The 18565-nt window shown below is 41.8% G+C and overlaps 1 protein-coding gene across 1 annotated transcript in view; it reads right to left on the reverse strand.

Annotated features, from left to right (window-relative positions):
* Positions 1-6062: 6062 nt before the first annotated feature.
* The window catches only part of SKI (SKI proto-oncogene), a 106106-nt gene continuing 93603 nt past the window's right edge, over positions 6063-18565 (reverse strand). Inside the window, exons 5-8 of the mRNA XM_035557800.2 lie at positions 16625-16887; positions 15339-15640; positions 13091-13321; positions 6063-9410 (exon numbers count right to left, since the gene is read on the reverse strand). Of these exons, the coding sequence (XP_035413693.1) occupies positions 9222-9410; positions 13091-13321; positions 15339-15640; positions 16625-16887 (985 nt within the window). The 3' untranslated portion in view covers positions 6063-9221. The remainder of the gene's footprint in view (positions 9411-13090; positions 13322-15338; positions 15641-16624; positions 16888-18565) is intronic.

Consider the following 18565-nt stretch of genomic DNA (forward strand, 5'->3'; position numbering starts at 1 on the left):
ATTTCTACCAAACTCTGTATCAAACCTCCACCCCGCTATGTTCGCGTGAAGGTTTCCCTTTGCTCCATGCAAGGTATAAATAAGGGGTGCTGCTTCCAGTGAAATGGAAATGGCTGAGACATGGTGCCAAGCTGTAGTTTGATCCTGGTTTTGATATTCTGGAGCCATTTTTTCAGTTGTCCTGCACACAAGGATGTTAATTGAGGGTGTGTACCACAGCGGCTCTGAGAGCGTCTTTGTTTTTTCTGGTGGCTGAATGGCACAACCTGTTGAATAAGACATGAAGACTGTTTTACTTCAGGACTCAGGAAATTTGATTTTTTATTTCTGATCTCTAGCAGCTAGTTGGAGCTGGGGTTGGTTCATCTCACTTCGCTATTGATTTTTTCCCCCACTCCTCTCATTGCTGCCCCTGTTTGAATGAAAGCTCTTTGGGGTGGGGACCGTAACTCTGTATTTGTAGAGAACTGGTCACGGAGGGGACTAGGGCCTCTGTTAGACTTCTTAACGGTTTCTGCTCTGTGAAATTACGTTGAGCTCAAGGGGTACTTAAGCCTACCAAGTTCTGTGGGTCAGGTTTCTGTGTGCATTGCCACCTTTAGCTGAACTCAAAGCATTGATTGATCTCAAAATACTTTTATTGTGCTCCGGATGAAAAGAGCCCTGGGTTTTGGTTGTGGACTGGCCTATAGCTTACTCAGCCATGCTCCTTCTTCAACCCTGCAGATTCCCTGTGGGAGCTGGCCTGAGATGCTAACTGTGCTCTGAGCTTCCTGGTGAGAACTCTGGAGACCTGCAGGGCCCAGGCTGGGCAACCTCGTGCTGCCGTGCGAACAGCGGGGCTGGCAGGTGGGTCTGGGCATAACGGTCACTTCCAACCAGTCAGCAGTGCACGTACCTGCAGGGCTTCTTGCAATGCAGAAAATACATCTAATCATAACAACTTGGCAGCCATCATATGCAAGAACATTTCCTCCTCTGTTGGTCCTTCCGTGTAGCTTACACTGGGAGTGTAGAAAGAGAAAATGTGTTGACACGCAGTGCACCACTGCAGTGACAAGGTGACTCCATGTTTGTTTGTGGAGGCACTAGGTTTGTGTCTAATTGGCTCCCAGTATTTTGGTTCTTATATTAAGAATTTTCAAAACCCAGTTATTCCCTTAATCAAAAAACCACGACAGTTTGACTGGTCTTTCCTACCAATAGGTGTTGATGCACTCAGAGTTCCTTGGAGACAGAACATATAATAATCTTTTCAGCCTCAGCTATTCAGAATTATCAATCCAAATCTGGTTTTATATTTTGTTTCTGTAATGGAATAGCAGGAAAATCAGTTGCTTTGACAAATAACACCAGGAGAGATGGCTTATCTCGTCAGTGCATAGCTCTGCTTTAGGCAGCCAGGTTCCTCGAATGGTCACAAGTGCTCTGTGATTTAATAAAACATGTTAGTTAATAAGATCTACTACAGAACTACCTCCACGAAGCAGACTAAGTAATTTTCCATTAACTCATATTGTTATTGAACAAGCAATCCCAACGAATTTGCTTCATTTTCCCTTTCTCACTATCTGTATTTTGCCCTGTATTGGAGAGAGCAGTCTTGCTCTGGTTCTTACGTGCAAGTGGGCATCTCAAGCGATGCATTGATGAAATGTTGCAAAGGTCCTCACTACCCCTTGAACTGTTGCATGGGTAGAGGCACGTTGCCAAAAGGAATATACAAGGAAAATGGAGTAAAAGAAAAGCTTTTCAGGAGTGACAGTGAGCGTTTTGAACCTCTGTTTCTTGCTGCCCAGCAAGAAACTCTGACAGGCACCTAACTTAATGGCTTTGGAAAATATGATTCTTCTCAGTATGTTCCCAGCTGTCTGTTCAGACTCACAAACCACTTCTGAACACCTAATTTACAATGTCAAATTAAACTGGCATCCTTGATACACAGCTGTAGCTGGCAAATAGAAGCTTTGGTTTTTTCCTATGATTTTCATTTCTATATATAAGCAAGTTAGTAAAAAAAAAAAAAAAAAAAAAAAGAATTGTGGTTTTGTTTGATTGTTTTTTGGCTGGGTTGAGTGCCAAAATTCACCTTAAGCTCTGTGGGCATGTCATAGTTGTCTTAAGTATCCATCTTCCACCCAAAAGTCTTGAGCACAGAAAAGTGAAGGAGACAAATTAAATACGCAGGTTTTTGCTTCATGTGTTTGTGCCTGTAATCTAGGTCAATAAAATGAAAGCTCCTAGAATACAGAGTAGCCAGATAAATTTGGGAGAGCTGCACAGGGATAGTCCAAGAATAAGGAAGGTGTCCAATAGGGCTGGAGACAGACATCTGAGATTTCCGTATGTGAGGCCAAGCCTTATTTCCAAGTTAGCCTCAGCTAACTTCAGAAAGAAACTAAAACAAACAAGGTTTGCTTCCAAATTCATTTGAAAACTGTAAGTGCGTGCTATGTCCTTATCTGCATTGGCAACCTAGCACTAACCCAGGACTGGTACAGATGCAGTTCTGTCTAAAATAACAAAAATACAGCCCGTTCCCGTGGGGGAATCATTCTCCCGCTAGGAAGGGCTTCTGTGGTCCAAAACATCACCCCACAGCGAAACTGTTTTAGCACTGGGTGTTAGGTGAGCTTGAAGCCATTTTCTTGGTTTGGAAAATGCTGTATCTTGGCTTTAGCGCCTTGCATGATCGTTTTGAAGTAAGTATTCTTTAGCAATGTAGTAGAACCCTTTTAATCTGTGGCTATGTGAATTTGGGTTAATTTTGCTGATTTGCAATATGATGGTAAATGAGGCTGAGGTTTGTCACCATGTTCCTAAAGGAAGGAATTCTGCTATGTCTCGTTAAGAAAATGAGCTGGTGAGTTCTTTAAGGAGCTGGGAGTATGACTGCTGGTTATGCCCACTGCTAATATCCAGGTGGTAGAAACAGGAAATAAATCAACACCTTAGAAAACAAGGCTGGATGAGTCAGAAATAAATAGATTTATTTTTTTTTTAAGCTCTGTTTGATCATTCTCTGGCTTTTCCACTGTTTTACAAGGGCACATTAAGAAATGTACCAGAGCTGTGGAAATTCTGCAGCCATTTCTCAGAAAACCATGAGAGAATTACTTTAACATATGTTTCCATCTCCTGCTTTTTGCATTTTTCCCCGTTGTATTTCTTTCTCTTTGACCTGGTACAAACTTTTATATGCTTACACATCTCGCTATTTGAAATAAATTTGACTTAAGTCATTGTTAAAATTTCCCCACGAAGAGGTACGCATCGTTTCCAATTAAATGACTTTCTCCTTACAGTACGGTCACATGCAGACCTGAAAACAATTGTCTGTTTAAATGATGCCTTAAGAGAGCCTCATTACTAGGCTGGCTGAGAAACAATGTGAAAAAGGTGCCATGTTTTTAATGCCCAGCCGTAGGTTGGTTGTGTGCCTGAGACTGATGAAGGCAGTAAAAGTTGGATTTTTTTTTTTTTTGGTGTGCCAGAAGAGATAAACCATGGCAGGAAATGTGAGCTTCCTTCCAACATCTAAGACAATTTAATGCTACTTCCACCTATAGGCAAAATGGTTTTTGTTGGTTTTAGGGGGGTGTGTGGGTGTGCATTTAGCAGATGACTACGTGGCTAAGTTGCATGATCTCAAAACTGGAACGTAGGAACTTGGCTTGCGAGCTAAAATGGGTTAGCTATTTTATAGGATGTGACTACATGCAGGCAGCAAATATACATAGAGTATTATTAGCACATAATAATAAAGTGTTCTGTCATCAAACTTGTGAGGTGGCACATGCCACGTGGTGACATCTGGCCGACGTTAGTCACAAGGTTTCTCTCTGTTCCTACATAGCTACGTAAGAGTGGCCCCACGCAACACCCCCGGAGGGAAGCCTGTGGAGGAAAAGCAGAGGGCAGCTGCGGCAGCTCAGCCCCAAGCGCTTCCATGCCTCTGTCACCACCAGGCTGCAGCTGGCAGAGCCGAGCGCCCAGCCTTAGAGGTCTCGAGGAGGTTCCAGTGTCCTGAGTCCACCACCCCCGGCCTTGTGGTCAGCTGCCATCGCCGATGGCATTGCAGATGCCGAGCACCTTTTTCCTCTGCGGGGTTTAAGCCATTCTTGGAAGAACGTGCAGCTGGCACTGGCAGCTTCCCAGCACCGAAGCAAGGCAGGGTTTGGTATTAGCGCTGTTTCCTCTGTTGGTGCTTTAGGTAAATACACTCATGTCACCTGGGAAATTAACTCAAGGGAAATGACTACAAATTAGCTACCTGTGTGCACATGCAGAGCAGAGTTTCTGTTAGCTTGCAGTGTTTAAATTCAAATACTTTGAGAAGTCTTGACTTTTCAAACAGAGGCACCTAGCACCTTTTCATATACCTGTGAGGTCTCTGGCATTTGCTTGTCCTGAACAATTAGGGCACAGCTGCAAGCATAGAAAACTCAAAAACCATAGCATATCTATTTATTTTTTTCTGGACAAACAATTTTATTTTAGGTAATGCGTCTATACACTGTACATTCAGTCACTGTGGTATATAAGCATAGCTATTTTCATACATAATCTCATAAAGTCCTTTATTTTACAATATTATCTGCTTCAAGGGGAGGGGATGTGGAAAAGGGAGTGGAAAAGGACTATCAAGGTACACAGCGAAATAGATAAATATGCCAAGCTTTTTTCTTATTTTTTTAAATCAGGCATTTATAAACAAGAAAGCATACATTACTTACATAAAAATAGTTCTAGAATAGTAGAGTAAGTCATAATATTGTCATTAGCAGCAGCATAGGAGAGACCAGGATAACAAAAATGTGCTGAAATGCTATTGGCTATTATAAATGTAAAGATTTATTTTTCTTCAATTGAAAAAATGTCATTTCTGTGATTTCTTTTGATTAAAAAATGAACAACAAAAAGAAAAACAACAAAAAACAAACCAACAAAAACTTCTCTCTAAAACACCTGGACTGATGAGAGGGCAGAATGGAAAGAAAAATCAACCTTTTGGTAATAAAATACTTTACAGTGAAAATATGGACAAATAAAATGTAAATGATGGAGAAAGGTTAACCCACATTTAAAACTTGCAAAAAGATTTTTTGTTTTGTTTTGTTTTTCCTAACAGACAGCAAAGATTCGTCTTAGTTAAAAACACAACTCATAAAACAAGACAACTACCAGGTAAGAAAGAGTTTTGAAAAAGTAAACACCATATACACTTATAATACAACAGTGTAAAATGAAAAAAAGTATTTACATGTTGAATTTACTGTTAACTTTTTTTTTTTTACATTGGCTAGTTCTGTTTGAAAAGCAGAATATTATGTTATACTAGTTAGCTGCTCCATAGATATGAATGTTATTGCTGTTGGTTTTTTTCCCTTCGTTAAGTCTTCTTTCAGTAATAGAAACGATGAGTAATTAAACTGAATATACAAGTAATATATTTTTTAAGTACAGGGAGAGTCAACAGCCTGTATGAAACACCTCTTCTCCCTTTTAACTTCTTAAAGGAAACTAAAGAGCAAATGAAATGAGAAGATATGACTTTACAATTCCTACACTCACGGGTTGGAGTGCAACTGGAATGCAGCAGGGACTCAACAGTAAGTCGAAAGAAGAGCAATTCCATTTGAAAGGGCTAACAAGTGTTTTACTGAAGTGTAGCAGACACAGAAATTACACACAGAACTCCCTCACCTCAAGCACCTTCACAGAATTTTTCCTCTAAAGATTCCCACCTTTTTGACAGACATTTTCTAGAATTAGTGTCTCTATGGCTTTATGCTGAGAAAATTATTTTAAAATAAATTACATGCACAGAAATTCTGAATTAAAAATAAATTATATATTCTGCAGAAATAATTACGAGTTTGTTGTTAACGTATACTTAGGAAAGTCACAAAATGATTTAAGACAGATTCCTATCCTGTGAAACTCTCCTGTCAATTCACTGCTGGTGTAGAAGGTTTTTACCAGTTTTCTTGCACCTTTTTTAACCACACTGATTATTAAACCTTAATCTATAGAGACATGTTTTACTAGGATGTTTCCACTCATATGTTGTACATAGCAGAATTATCACAATGCATGGCAAAAGAAGAAAATGGTTTTTTATAACAGTAAGTAACTTCACTTTGGAAAAATCTTTCCTGAAATGTCTCACCCCATTTATGGGTGACACAGAGGTGGTGGTGGTGGTTTGACAGTTAAAGAACAGTAAATAGTCTTAGCAATTTTTTTCCTATTGAAAAAAAAATGCAGAATTCATTTTGGAGGATAAAAGCATCATATGCACAGGAGCGATTGAGACAGCAAGTAAATACGCACCCTCAGCCACATGAAAGAACACCTATGTTGTGCCACAGGTAAGGGGGTCGCGTCTGTTACAAAAAAAAAACCAACAAGAAATGGAGCTGGACATGCTGCCATTTTTTGTTGAGTTGTAAGGGGAGAGACGCAATCAAAGGTTGGGGGAAAAAATGAACACCATTAAAAAAGACAGTTTCAAGGAAGCTGACAGTGGGTGTGGGAATAGATTTGTTCTATGTGTAATTTCTTAACGTGGCAGTAAAACATAGCAAACAGGAGACTTGAAATGCACAATGATCAACTAAAGCTAAAATTGTTTAGTTTCCCTTGAAGAAATAAGTGACTAATACAAATCTGGAAATCATAAGGCTGAGAACATTTTTTTATGCATACTGCATAACAAAATAAACCCTTTACATAAGACAGTAATAATGCCCATTAATGAATATACGTATGGCAGAGATTTTAATTCCATGCATATGATTTAATAATCGCAGAAAAAAAAACATACAAAGAACCAAAAAAAGAAAAAAAATCCCACATTAAAAAAAAAAAACAACACTGCCTAAGCATAATCAAAAATCCTTTTGCATTGCACTTTAGAGGAGGAGATCTGCATCTAGCCTCAGTCTCCAGCATCCCAAACACACAGGGCAAGCCCTGTATAAACGGACAGGTTCACGTAATTTACTTGTTGTAACTGTTTCTTGCTCCCAACAGTTCTACATTGTCCCAGTAATCCTACGCGTTTCGTATTTCGTCTTTTTGTACCTAAAACATATATATGAACTTCTTTGTTAATGCTCACAGTTATTATAATGGTTATTATAATGGTTTCAAGCAAACAGCTCTTGTTTAAAAAAAAAAAAAAAAAACAAAAAACTAATGTACTGTAAGTAAATACAATAATTTTAGGATTGGAAGCCGCTTTCTGTCTACTGGGAAATAATTTTTAAGCTTACATAGTTTGTATTAATGTCCAAAAGCAAATAAAGATTACTGGAAATACATTTCTTTGTTTAGAATAACTTCTGGGTATGATGATGCATAGGGTTTTATATTTTTTTGTTTTTCTTTTTACTCTTTAAGGTTAAAAAAAAAAGTGTCAGCATTGCCTATATAAGATGCTGAGAGGAAAAATGAGCTGGAAGGCACATCTGCAGCCCCAGATCAAATTTTCACTTTATGCTGATAAGCTTGAGTATGTAAGAGGTGAGTGTTTGTGGGTGAAAATAACTTGTCTCTTGTTCAGTAAAGCACCAACTTTTATTTGATAAGCACTTCTGGGAGCATCTCTGCTGCTTCCCAACTCCTGTTACACAGCCATGCAAAACAGGTTTAAAACGCAACCAGTAGTGCGCTGGTCTGGTGACTTTGTATTTGGTGGCATTCCGTACCCGCTGAGCACGCGCTTTGCATAAATGTAAATGATGGCGCAAGGTGTCACGTGGTGGAAAATCATGTGGATGATGTTAACATCTGCAGGGTAGAATCTAGAATGCTTAACTTGTAAACTTTCAAAATATGGAATAAAATGCAGAGTAAGATTCTGACAAAAGTGCAGTTTAAAAAAAATATTAACAACAACAACAACAACAATAATAATAAGACAAAGTGATGGCATGCTGCATTTTTATTCCGGGGCTGCGGCTTGGATCCCAAAATTAAAGTAATTTCTTTTTTTAAAAACAAAAGTTTTTCTTTTAAAAAAGATGTAGGCTTATTCACAGCAGCAAAAATGTTGTTTCTCTTTTCTGTAGTATCCAATAATGCGATGTTGCACTCTCCTTGGGCACAGAAATCCTGACAAACAGTTCAGAATAAAAGCAGGTAAATACTGAATTTTATGGTAAGATGGTGCAACGAAGATGAGTTTTCCAGAAAACTGAAAGCTGAAGTAAAGATTTCAGAATGACTTCGAAACACGTGTCTTCTGCTTTATTTCTCAACCGACTTAACAGATCATCCATTTCCTTCCTTTATTTCATTCTTTCTTTTCCTAAAGCTGAAGTGGCTCTTGGATGAAGTGAGTCTTTGAACACATCAATTAATGAAGATGTCTTTAGAAAATATGGCATGATTTGCAAACACTGAAGTCTGTAAGGCTGGGTTTGTAATTCTAAAGCATACATCTTCTCTTCCCGCCCTCCCCCCAACCCTTACAATCCTGCATCTTCCTTTCTTCTTGTGTTCAGGACAGGAAATGAAGGTAATTGTTTCTAAGGAAAAAAATCAACTTGGAAAAGCACTCTGAAATTCTCATACAAGCACAGGACAGGATTAAAACTGTGATGGCTTCCTAGATGGCTGGAAAACTGCTAATGAAATGGCATCATCACCAGAGGGCTTCTACATGAAGAATCCCAAAGCCTTTAACAAGTCATTAAAAATTGTGCATCGAAGGTTTTTTGTTTTGCTTTCAAAGGTTCATTATAAAAAATCTTGTTAATTTTTTAATACCAAGTCTGTGTAATGAATTATTTTAAATAGCTTATAACAAAAGTTTGTTTTTAAATTCCAAAATGTTCCAACAGGCAGAAGGGCAACATAAAAACACTGCCATGCTTGCCTTTCACTCTGATTTTAGTTGGACGATGCTGCTTGCTTGGAGTTTGCCAGTAGAAAATTTGCTGTGGACTTAAAAGTATTTTGTTTATAAACACTTTGTGTTTTATAGGCACAGTAAGATGTTGTGCTATATGGATTGGAAAAAAAAAGAGGCGTAATTCAGTGCTTCTGTTATAAAGAGTAACGTTTGCCTTCCAACTAATAAGAATCCATATTCATAGCTCTGTGTGCTAAGACACAACTACTCACACATGCACTTACACACGTACCCACACATCCTCCCTTACTGTGCATATATGTCATTCTGTAGAGGAATTAGACGATGCGCTGTCTAGTTAGTTCTCGATGTTGCTCGTTGTGTTTTCACTGGTGGGTTGACTGCTTGATTTAGGCCACAGCTGTTCCTGAAGTTCCTTGACTACTTTTTCCAAGTGTTCTCGAGCCTCCCTCTCATGCATCAGGTCAGCTCGGAGCTGCTCCCTGTCAGCCTCTGCATGCTGAAGCTTAACCTGTAGGTCCTCAATCTAGAGAAAAGCATATGCAGAAACATAATAAATGCCTTTAGTATTCCAGTGCCGTTGTGATTTTGTAGACTTAAACACAGACTAGTAGCTTAACACAAAGCCAGAAGAGTAATAAAGCCTTGTAGTGCCTGCTGGACAGAAGACTATCAACACTGAGGTGAGGAGGGAGTTCTCTTTTCCCCACGTTTTTTCCATGCAAGACTGTACAATTAGCCACGTGCATTACATGAACCATTTACCTTAGAAATTCTTAAATATTTCTGGTGGCTAACTCCAGAAAGGAATGAGAGGGGTTTAAAATGAAAACATATTTAAGAGTACCTTGGTTTCCTAAAACTCTAATCGATACATGTCTTCAACCATTACTCTTATTTCTTTATCAGACACCAATTCAGCAAAGTAAAGTAGAAGCTAAATTTGCCCTGGCAGTGACTTACTTTCAGCTATTTTACAATGGGTATTAATACAAGTGACCAAAACCATTCTTGGTTGCCTACGTAAAAGACCCTTGCATCAGCTATGTAATGTCCAACAAAAACAAGCGTAATATCCTCCCATGACCAGGACCCCTCCCATCTCCCGCAGTACCTGTGAGGGACTGCAAGGAGGCAAGATGGCCCCTGGGCGCCTTACTGATTTTGACTAAAATTCGCACTCAATTCAGCCGTACAAAGCTGGACTTTTAGGGTAGGCATGGGGTGGAACACGTCCTAACGTGCAGTAACTTTGCACAGACAAGGCCTCGAAGAACTCCCTGTTCCCAATACCCTTAGACGGGGTCGCTTGGTGAGCTCTCACAGCCCTGTTCCAGCTCACAACAGGCCACGCAGATGCCTTCAGCCTCCCCACAGGCCTCAGAAGGCAAGCTTCCCGTTTGTCGCTTACTGATAACAAAGGCAGAGAAAAGCCCCAGTACTGAGGGATGAATAAACACAAAGAAAAAATGGCACCTTTTTGAACTACACAATTTTAGGCCACCAACAGGTAAGATGAGCAGTTACCAGAAACTGCCATTTAACAAAAGAAAGGAAAACTCTCATGTTTTGGGATAAAATGAAGGCTTCCTACCCCCCCATCCCTACTTGGGTCTTAGTGCCAAGATAAAATGAGCGCAAGGCCTAACCCACAGCACTGCTCGATTACAAGTCACCAGCTAACAGGTTCAGCTTGCACAAAGAGCTGTATAAGCCTGCATTTATTGCCTTATTTCCTCGTATGCCCAACGCTGTCTCCCAGACTAAGCCTGTCTGAAGAACTGTGGTTTCCTCAAAAGTACCAACAAGTGACGAGCACAATACAAGTACGTGACAAACTTCCTGTATGTATTTGCAAAAGTAGAGTTAAGATAAAAAGATGTACAAAGCCTTATTTTAAAACGTCTAACATAACTTTGGAAGTCATATTGACTTCTTGTAAAATTCAGTCTTTGCAGTTAGTTCCCTACGGTATTTTTCTATGAAGAGCCAAGCAGAACTCCCTGAGGAAGCTGCTCAATGCCTGTTTATTCCAGACCCTGAAACATTAGGTGCTCTCTAATATTTTGCTCAAGCACAGCACTGCTTTATCTCTCCTGCCTGCACTGCACTCTGGTGCTAGGACAGCCAGTGACAGACATCCAACAGGACCCTGCAGGCAATATTGCAAATATCCCTGGTCCTTAGGAAAGACAAAACTGCCGCACAGTCAGCTCCTTGAATTCTGGTTTTAGCCTTTTACTTTACTTTTAGCATTTACTCCCGCCCAAGGAAGGGAATGTAGTAGGGGATTGCACATCCCCACTGTCACAACTTCCATGCCTATTTCATGCCCCTTTCATGCAGCAAGGGGGGACACACCTGCAGGGTTGTGAAGCTCTATTCGGTGTGTATGGAGTTCACATTTATCTGCACTTGTTGTTGCCCTGTTTTTTGTTTTTTTTTTTTCGTTGGTTGTTGGTTGTTTTTTTTTTTTTTTTGGCTAAAGTGGAAGTCAACTGCAGGTAACGCCCAGTAGAGCAGCTCTCACTCTGGTTATGTTTAGTCTGGACACCTCTTATCAGTGAGACATCCTGTGATGCTAGAGAGGAAGCCCACATCATTTCCTGCTTCTGGTCTCCTGGTTAGCCATGTCTCATAGTGGTAACAAGCGGACCACTCCCCTTCCCGTTATTGAGAGCCTGGGGTTAAAAGGATTGCTGATTTCTATTGCTTTTTCTTTTCCTTTTTCCTCCTTCCTTAAAGTAACCACATCAAGTATTTGCAGCTTATGCTCTAGGCGTAGCAGCTCCTAACGCACGTGTATGTACCAGCACGCGTGGCAGAGCAGCTGCTGTAGCGAGTGCAGGCTACAAGAATTCCCTTTAACATTAATTCAGGTAGTTACACCAGGCAAGTTAATCCCCTTGCAAATGCACGATACCTCTGTGGCATTTCCATCTCAGTGGCACACATCTCTGCCTGCAGGAGTTTAAATTTAAGCAAGCAAGCCCCATTTTTCAGAGCCCTTCTGTTGGTAACTCTTTCTGGCCCATGCCTTTTACTTAAGCATTTCTCAGCCAAGCTTTCAGTTCGGGAACCAGTGGTCTGGCAGAGGGCTATTTAGGTGGGAGCAGGTCAGAGCAAGACTACAGGGGAGGCAGATACAGCAAGGGAAGGAGAAGGGCTGCTTAGGAGCCCCCCTCCACAGAGGAGGTCTGGTTTCAGGGGTTAACAATGGGCATGGGACTGTGCCCTTTTTATAGGAAATGCATTACTGGGCAGCTGGGACCGTTTTATTGGAGGAAGGGGAAGGCAGGGCATGTGATGGATTGCTCCTCAGGGCTGTTTCTCATGGAAATCCAGGAGGCTGCCATCCTGCTCTCGGCTCAGTCTGTTACGCTGGGTCATTTCAGGGGCTTGGAGCAGTGGATGCCTTGCACCCACGTGCCCTGCAATGCCAGGGCACAGCAAGGCAGCTTAAGGACACGCAGCCTGAGCTCTGGGGTCGCTTGGCTTTGGTTAGTTTGAACAAGCTTAAAAATCTTACATGAGAACCTGATGCAGAGAGGGTGGGGAGGGAATTTTAGTTTGAAAGCCTAAAGCACCACGTCGCATGTAATGACATGTTCCTGCATTCCTAGAACTTTGTCACTGGGGGCTCACACTGGAAGGTTTCCTAGACCTGACACTTGCTGTTTTGGGGCTGTACAGCCCTGACAGCACTCCAGCCCGGCACTGCAGCTTGCTTACTGATGGGCCCTGCCTCCTTCTCCTGTCTTGAGTAGTTCCTGCAGGTCTGGCTTGACCTTTATGAAAAATACTGTCAGGTAAAGTGACTCTGTCTATTATTTATAGTATTGAAATGGATCCCCATACGCTGGCATGGCCAACAGAGTATTAGTGGAACAGAAATCACGTCTGGCACTTGTCTAAGTTCCCTGTAAATGGTGACTTTCCTCTGACAAACGTGCAAAGTTCTGGGCAGAGCTGGGGGACTGCCACAGGTGCCAAAGTGCAGACATGTTAGTAAACCCTGCAATTAGGACTAGAGCTGTAAACTGACACAATGGGGGCACAGAAATTCTATAGAGAGGAGTTGGACTTCATCAAATTAGACAAAATGAGGCCACTGGCAAACAAGGAAAAACAGACACTGGAACTACCCCTGAAAACTGCTGAAGCAGTACGCTGACGTGCCGTTAGCTTTCCGCGTTCAGGTCTTACCTGGGCAGAGTACTTGGCCCGAAGCCTGCCTGCTTCACAGCCCTTGTCACAAACTCGGATCTGCCTGGCTTGTTCCAGTTCCCTCTTTAGCCGTATCCGAGACTCATTGGCTTCCTTCATTTTCTTCTCGTTCTCAGCTCTCAGACGTTCAATCTCTTTCCTTAAGTTGCGCTTCGCCTCTGTTGCTTCTCTCAGTTTCTCCTTCTTAGCCACTCGTAGGAACTCCAGCTCCTAGAAGACACAAGCAGTAAACTTGTGAGAACAGAGGCGCAGGGACCGCATCAGTGCGAGGGCACAGAACCGCAAAGGAAGCGATCCAAACTGAAGCCCTCCCTCCCGTTGGTTAACACCATGGCTCATGTCTAAACCTCGCTCTAAACTTTCCGCAAGCTTTTCTCCTGTAAATCAACAGGAGATCCTATGCCCAAGATACATACCCTGAATTCTTGGATAATAAAAAGCTGTGCTGCATCCACATTTTGCTTTGTCAAGCAAAATAGCTGTGACCATCTGTGACTGAATAAAGATGAACTGGAGTTGGAGACAGCTACCAGCAACCTGCTGCTGCACACTAGCTCGAGGTTTCAAACAAACCAACTGCAATGCCTGCGCTTCTTGACCTGGAGATGCACCATGTGAAGATAGATTGCATTTGTGGATGACCTTTGTGCACAGCAAAGCTGAACAGGACAGGTTATCACTTGCTGAAGAAATCAATAAGCAGCTCCATCTTACAAAGCTCCCCAAAAGAACTCTTAAGGCAAGTATGAGAAAACACCAATTGTATATATTCTTTCTGAGGAAATTTGTTCTGCTGTAGGTAAGCTGTGTGTAGTCCTAGGTCTCCTGGCAGCCAGCCAGCGCGCTGCTCTGTGACATTTGGGAAACTGCAGGCTAAAACCTTAAGCTAAATCGAAACCATGCTTTGCTCTGGAAAGGGCCGCCTCTCACTGTCCAGGTTCTTAATAGGAACTGCTGCCGTGAAATCCCGTCCCCGGGGGAGCCATTAGTGGGAGCGATAATGACAGGGAGACTAACGGGACAAAGGAAGAAACTCCGAAGTTGTTAAAAAGTTGATATGAAAAGACAGGTTCAACACTATGCTTTGAAAAACGTGGCTGACTGAAGGTCTGTCTCCTAAATGGTTAAATTAGAAACTAAACTATTTTTTTTTCTTTTTTTTTTTCCAGAAGCAGCATTTCCTCTCTGTCAGACACAAACCCTCACGGCAGCATGTTTCTGTTAAGTAACACTGCAGTCGGGTCATGGGAAATTCACTCTTTTGACAATCTCACTTCCTAGCCAGGCCATTGTTAGCTCAGCCCTGCCTCTGGAAGCCTGCACACATGGACTTTCTCTGGATGTGCAACTGGAAACCCACAGCTGCCCAACTGGAAACTGACAGTGATACCACATTCCCTCTCCTTGTGCCATGTTGCTGGATTTAATGCCCCAGTGCTCAATTCTGCTGCTTCATCACCTACCTCCTGTGATTCCTATTTTACTTTGAGTATGTGCTGTTTACTTAGTTAACACATTTGACAATTAGCTTTAAGTATATACACTACTTAGAAATATTCAGCTGTACTTTTAAATACACAAAATTAAACAAATTTACTGAAACATGAGGGAACGAAGCAATTTGGTCAAGAGGACAAGAAGTGCAGCTCAGTTGAAGACAGCTCTCAGCCGCTGTTCTCTGGGACCACGGGCACACAAATCCCACCCCTGAGCCACTGCCCTTCGGTCCGCTCCCCAGGACCGGGCACTCTGCACACACCAAGGCCAGTGGAAAGCTTAGTAAGACTTGTAGACTCTTCACCAGAGCTTCTGCAAGTGTCTCTGTCCCAAGGATACCTTCTCTCCAGCAGCCAGGCAATACCAGGATTTTTAAAAATCTTTTAAACTGCAAATAAAGTCTCCATAATGACAGGAACGTTTCTAGCTCAGTGAAGTTAAAATAAAATAAACTGTGCTGGAATAGAAGATTTTTTTTCAGTAATAGATGTGGATTTTGGTAACCATGGACTTAGACGCTAAAGGAAAAACAGGTGACAAGCTTAAAAAAAATGTAAGAATGGTTCCTGCATACTTCAGTTTCCCAGATGAATTTACCAACAGTTCTCCAGTAAAGGCTGTTGCTATTTGGGAAAAATAAGGCATTTTTTTTAACCGTGAGACTACCTAATGGTTTCTATCTGGAAGAGAATCTGCAGACAGTGATAACAAAGCTATGCTGCGACATTACCTGATGTAGGCTGCGTTTGGCTTGCAAGGCAGCATTTAGCTTCTCTTCCTGCTTCACTCTCATTTTAACAACTTCATGAAGGAATTTTTCTTTGGCTTCTTTTGTATCTAGGCCACTGTCCAGGGCCTGCCTTAGGTGCTCCAGCTCAGCTTCCAACCCACTGCTGTGAGAGTCAGAATGTGTTGCAACCTCATATGAACTGTTGACTGTGACTGGGGCTTGCATCCCAGGTGAGCTCATGTCCTTTGCAGAGCTGGATGAAGTAAAGGATGGGGAGGAGAGCGAGGATAAGGAGGAGGTGACTGAAAAATAGAAATATCTAAAATTAATCAAAAAATGTATAAAACAAATATAACTTAAAATACGCTGAGGCCCTTTTCTAAAGAGGAGACATTCAATAATTAATGAAAAAATGGAAGAAAGGAAATACTTATTTTATACTTTGACACTTGAAATGTGATGACAATGCAAACCTGATTAACTTATGGGACCACCTTACAATTTGCCTGAGTTGTGACTTTGGGATTTATGTCACAAACAGTGTTTTCTCTGTGTGTATAAAGAAACCAGTTCCTTCGTGGAAACCTGCGTGAGCCTGATGTTTTCAGTGGGTAAAGTTTCTTTTTTTTTGCATAAACGGCATGTAGCCAGTAAGGAAGCCAGCAGCAGCAGTTTCTAAGTGACTTAATGAGGTGACAGCAGTATCTTCATCTTTCGCTGAGCAGCCCAAGGTGTGAATACTGTCTAAGAACAAACTGACTCTTGATCTCTGCTTTGTGCATTCAACTCCATGGACGCAGTACTGAAACCGAGCACATTCTCTGCCTGACGGAAAATTGTGTGCGAGTGTGTGCGTCCTGGAATTGTTATGGGCTACTTGTGCATAGCCCACAAAGGCCTTTAAAGAGAGCTCTTGATCAGATAGCAAAGCATCACTATTTTTCTATGAACAACAACCATTATGTCCGCCTCTGCACAACACTTACCTGTTTTAATGAAAGGCTATCTGCTTTAATGAAAGCCTCCAGGTTTGTGGACATTTGTGGTTCAGGTGCTTCTTTTTGTTGAGGCACCTCTGTTCCTCTCCCAAGAAAACACCCCCTCAACATATGTCCCAATCTTATTTTTCATCACTACTAAAGACTGCATTTTACATGCCATGAAGGTATTAGGCTTCCAGCATTAAGTTTAAACACAACATAAGTTCGGTATCTAACTCCTGTGGATTACTACGGAAAATCCAGCACAAATAAAACAAAATAAAAGCAGGTGTGACTGTCACTTACATTCTTCCCTGGTTTCTACTTCAATTTCTGCTTCTGATTCCTTATCCTCTTCAGGGGCAGTAACAGTGGCCACTGGTTCTGGGATAGTTGGGTTCTCTGCAGCAAGTTTTCTTTTCCGCGGCTGGACTGTGCTGCTCAGAGGCTCACTGCTCCGCGACACTACTGTGGCACAGGGAGGGTTGCTCACAATTTTCTGTTGGGCTGGAGGTGCAAGTGCCACGTTGGGGGCCACAGCATTCTCAAAGCTTTTGTAGGAGTAAAAACTGTTGGAGAGAGGGAGGCAAAAGGAAGGAGAATAGGGTCATATTCTTGGCTTTAAAACGCTTCCCAATCCATGTGCTACACTGAAACTGCAAGACACAGGACACTTACGGAGTGACAGTGAGGTTCCATCAATTTGCACCAGCTAAGAATCTGGTTATGTATTTCTTAAGCGTTATGCACTCACTTAATTGTGGAAATGATTTATACTGCTAATTTCCATCCAATTCAGGAGGGATCGTATTTGAAGTACCACGTATTCTAAGGGCACCAAACAGATTAGATCCTGAGTCTAAAAATTATTATGCTGTTTCCTCACGATCTTCATGCATTATTGATTTTCCTAGTCAGACTTCTTTAGTTCTGTCTGTCCACAAATATTTTGTAAACTTGGAAACAGCACTTCCTTAAGAAAGGCCACAGGAGTGCAAAAAGCATATTCTTGAGTATCTGTATTTTCTTGACACAGAATGCATCTGAGTGCAGATACGTAAAGTCGCACTTAAAAACAACTATGTTAAAGAACAGCAATTTGTATTGTCAAATACACAGAATTTTACAAAGTACAGATCAAAGACTGCCTTTGCAACTTTGATTCAACATCCACAATATGATGTACCCTCAATCATACATTAAAACTTCTCCTGAAACTGTTGAAGGAGTTTTTATCCCAAGACTTAAGTTGGCCAGAGGCATACTCTTACACCAGTTTAACCCTTCTCACCCTTCTCTCCTGACCTACTTTAAAAAATCTGTTTAAAAGCAAGGATATGATGTGAAGCTTTTTTTTTTTTTTTTAAACAAATAAGAAAAGTCAGTCCCCAAGACTTCTAAGAAACTTGTTCATCGGGGCAGCAGAACGTGTTCTCCCTAACACCCACTAAAACACCTGACCACTTCAGTCAAACTTTCCAAAGAAACCATTACCCTTAGGCAGAAACCTGGCAGGAAGATTTTTCAGGCCAAACAGATTGCCCTGACACTTTCCGCTCTGTGACACCAGCAGCCCCACCTATGGGGGCAGTGACTCATTCCGGTACCAGTTTAATCATGTCGCTACTGAAGAGCGGAATCTGGCTAACAGCATCAGCTCTTTGATGGGTCCCGCAGCCTGAGGAGTTTTCCACTGCTGTGCCATGACCCCCGGGACCACTTCCCACCAGGAGAGGAGGGGTAGCCCGCTGTCCTTCCAGTCCTCTGCCCTCCTCTGCTGTTGCAGACACAGGAGAGGGCCCAGCCGCGGCTCTGCTGGCAGCGTGCTGCCAGGCCCGTGCTGCAGAGCTGCTGCAGCTACCAGGCAGCAGTTGCCTGGAAATGGCTGCCTGGTCCCTGGCCACCTGCCCCAAGAGAATAACTCGATCTTCCTGTAAACAGCGAGGCCCGAGAAATTCTGATGACAACCCCATTATCAAAATTATCAAAAGTTCGTAGAAGCAACCTTCATTTCAGACCCTCATGGCACATTTCACCAAAGAAAACCTATTTAATAAATGCACAGAATACCAATTCCTATTTTTGTTTCCTTCCCTTCTGCTAATTAAAACACTGCAGCTGCAAACGCTTTTTATTCTGATACCAGTGGACTGACTGAATTACAAAGCCAGCAGTAACAGTGAGAGGCACCAAACATAAAGCAACTTGCTCTCAAATAGATCTCCACAGTTGCTAACCCCATCCCTC

This window comes from Cygnus atratus, chromosome 21, assembly GCF_013377495.2.
Source record: "Cygnus atratus isolate AKBS03 ecotype Queensland, Australia chromosome 21, CAtr_DNAZoo_HiC_assembly, whole genome shotgun sequence".
Taxonomy (NCBI): Eukaryota; Metazoa; Chordata; class Aves; order Anseriformes; family Anatidae; genus Cygnus; species Cygnus atratus.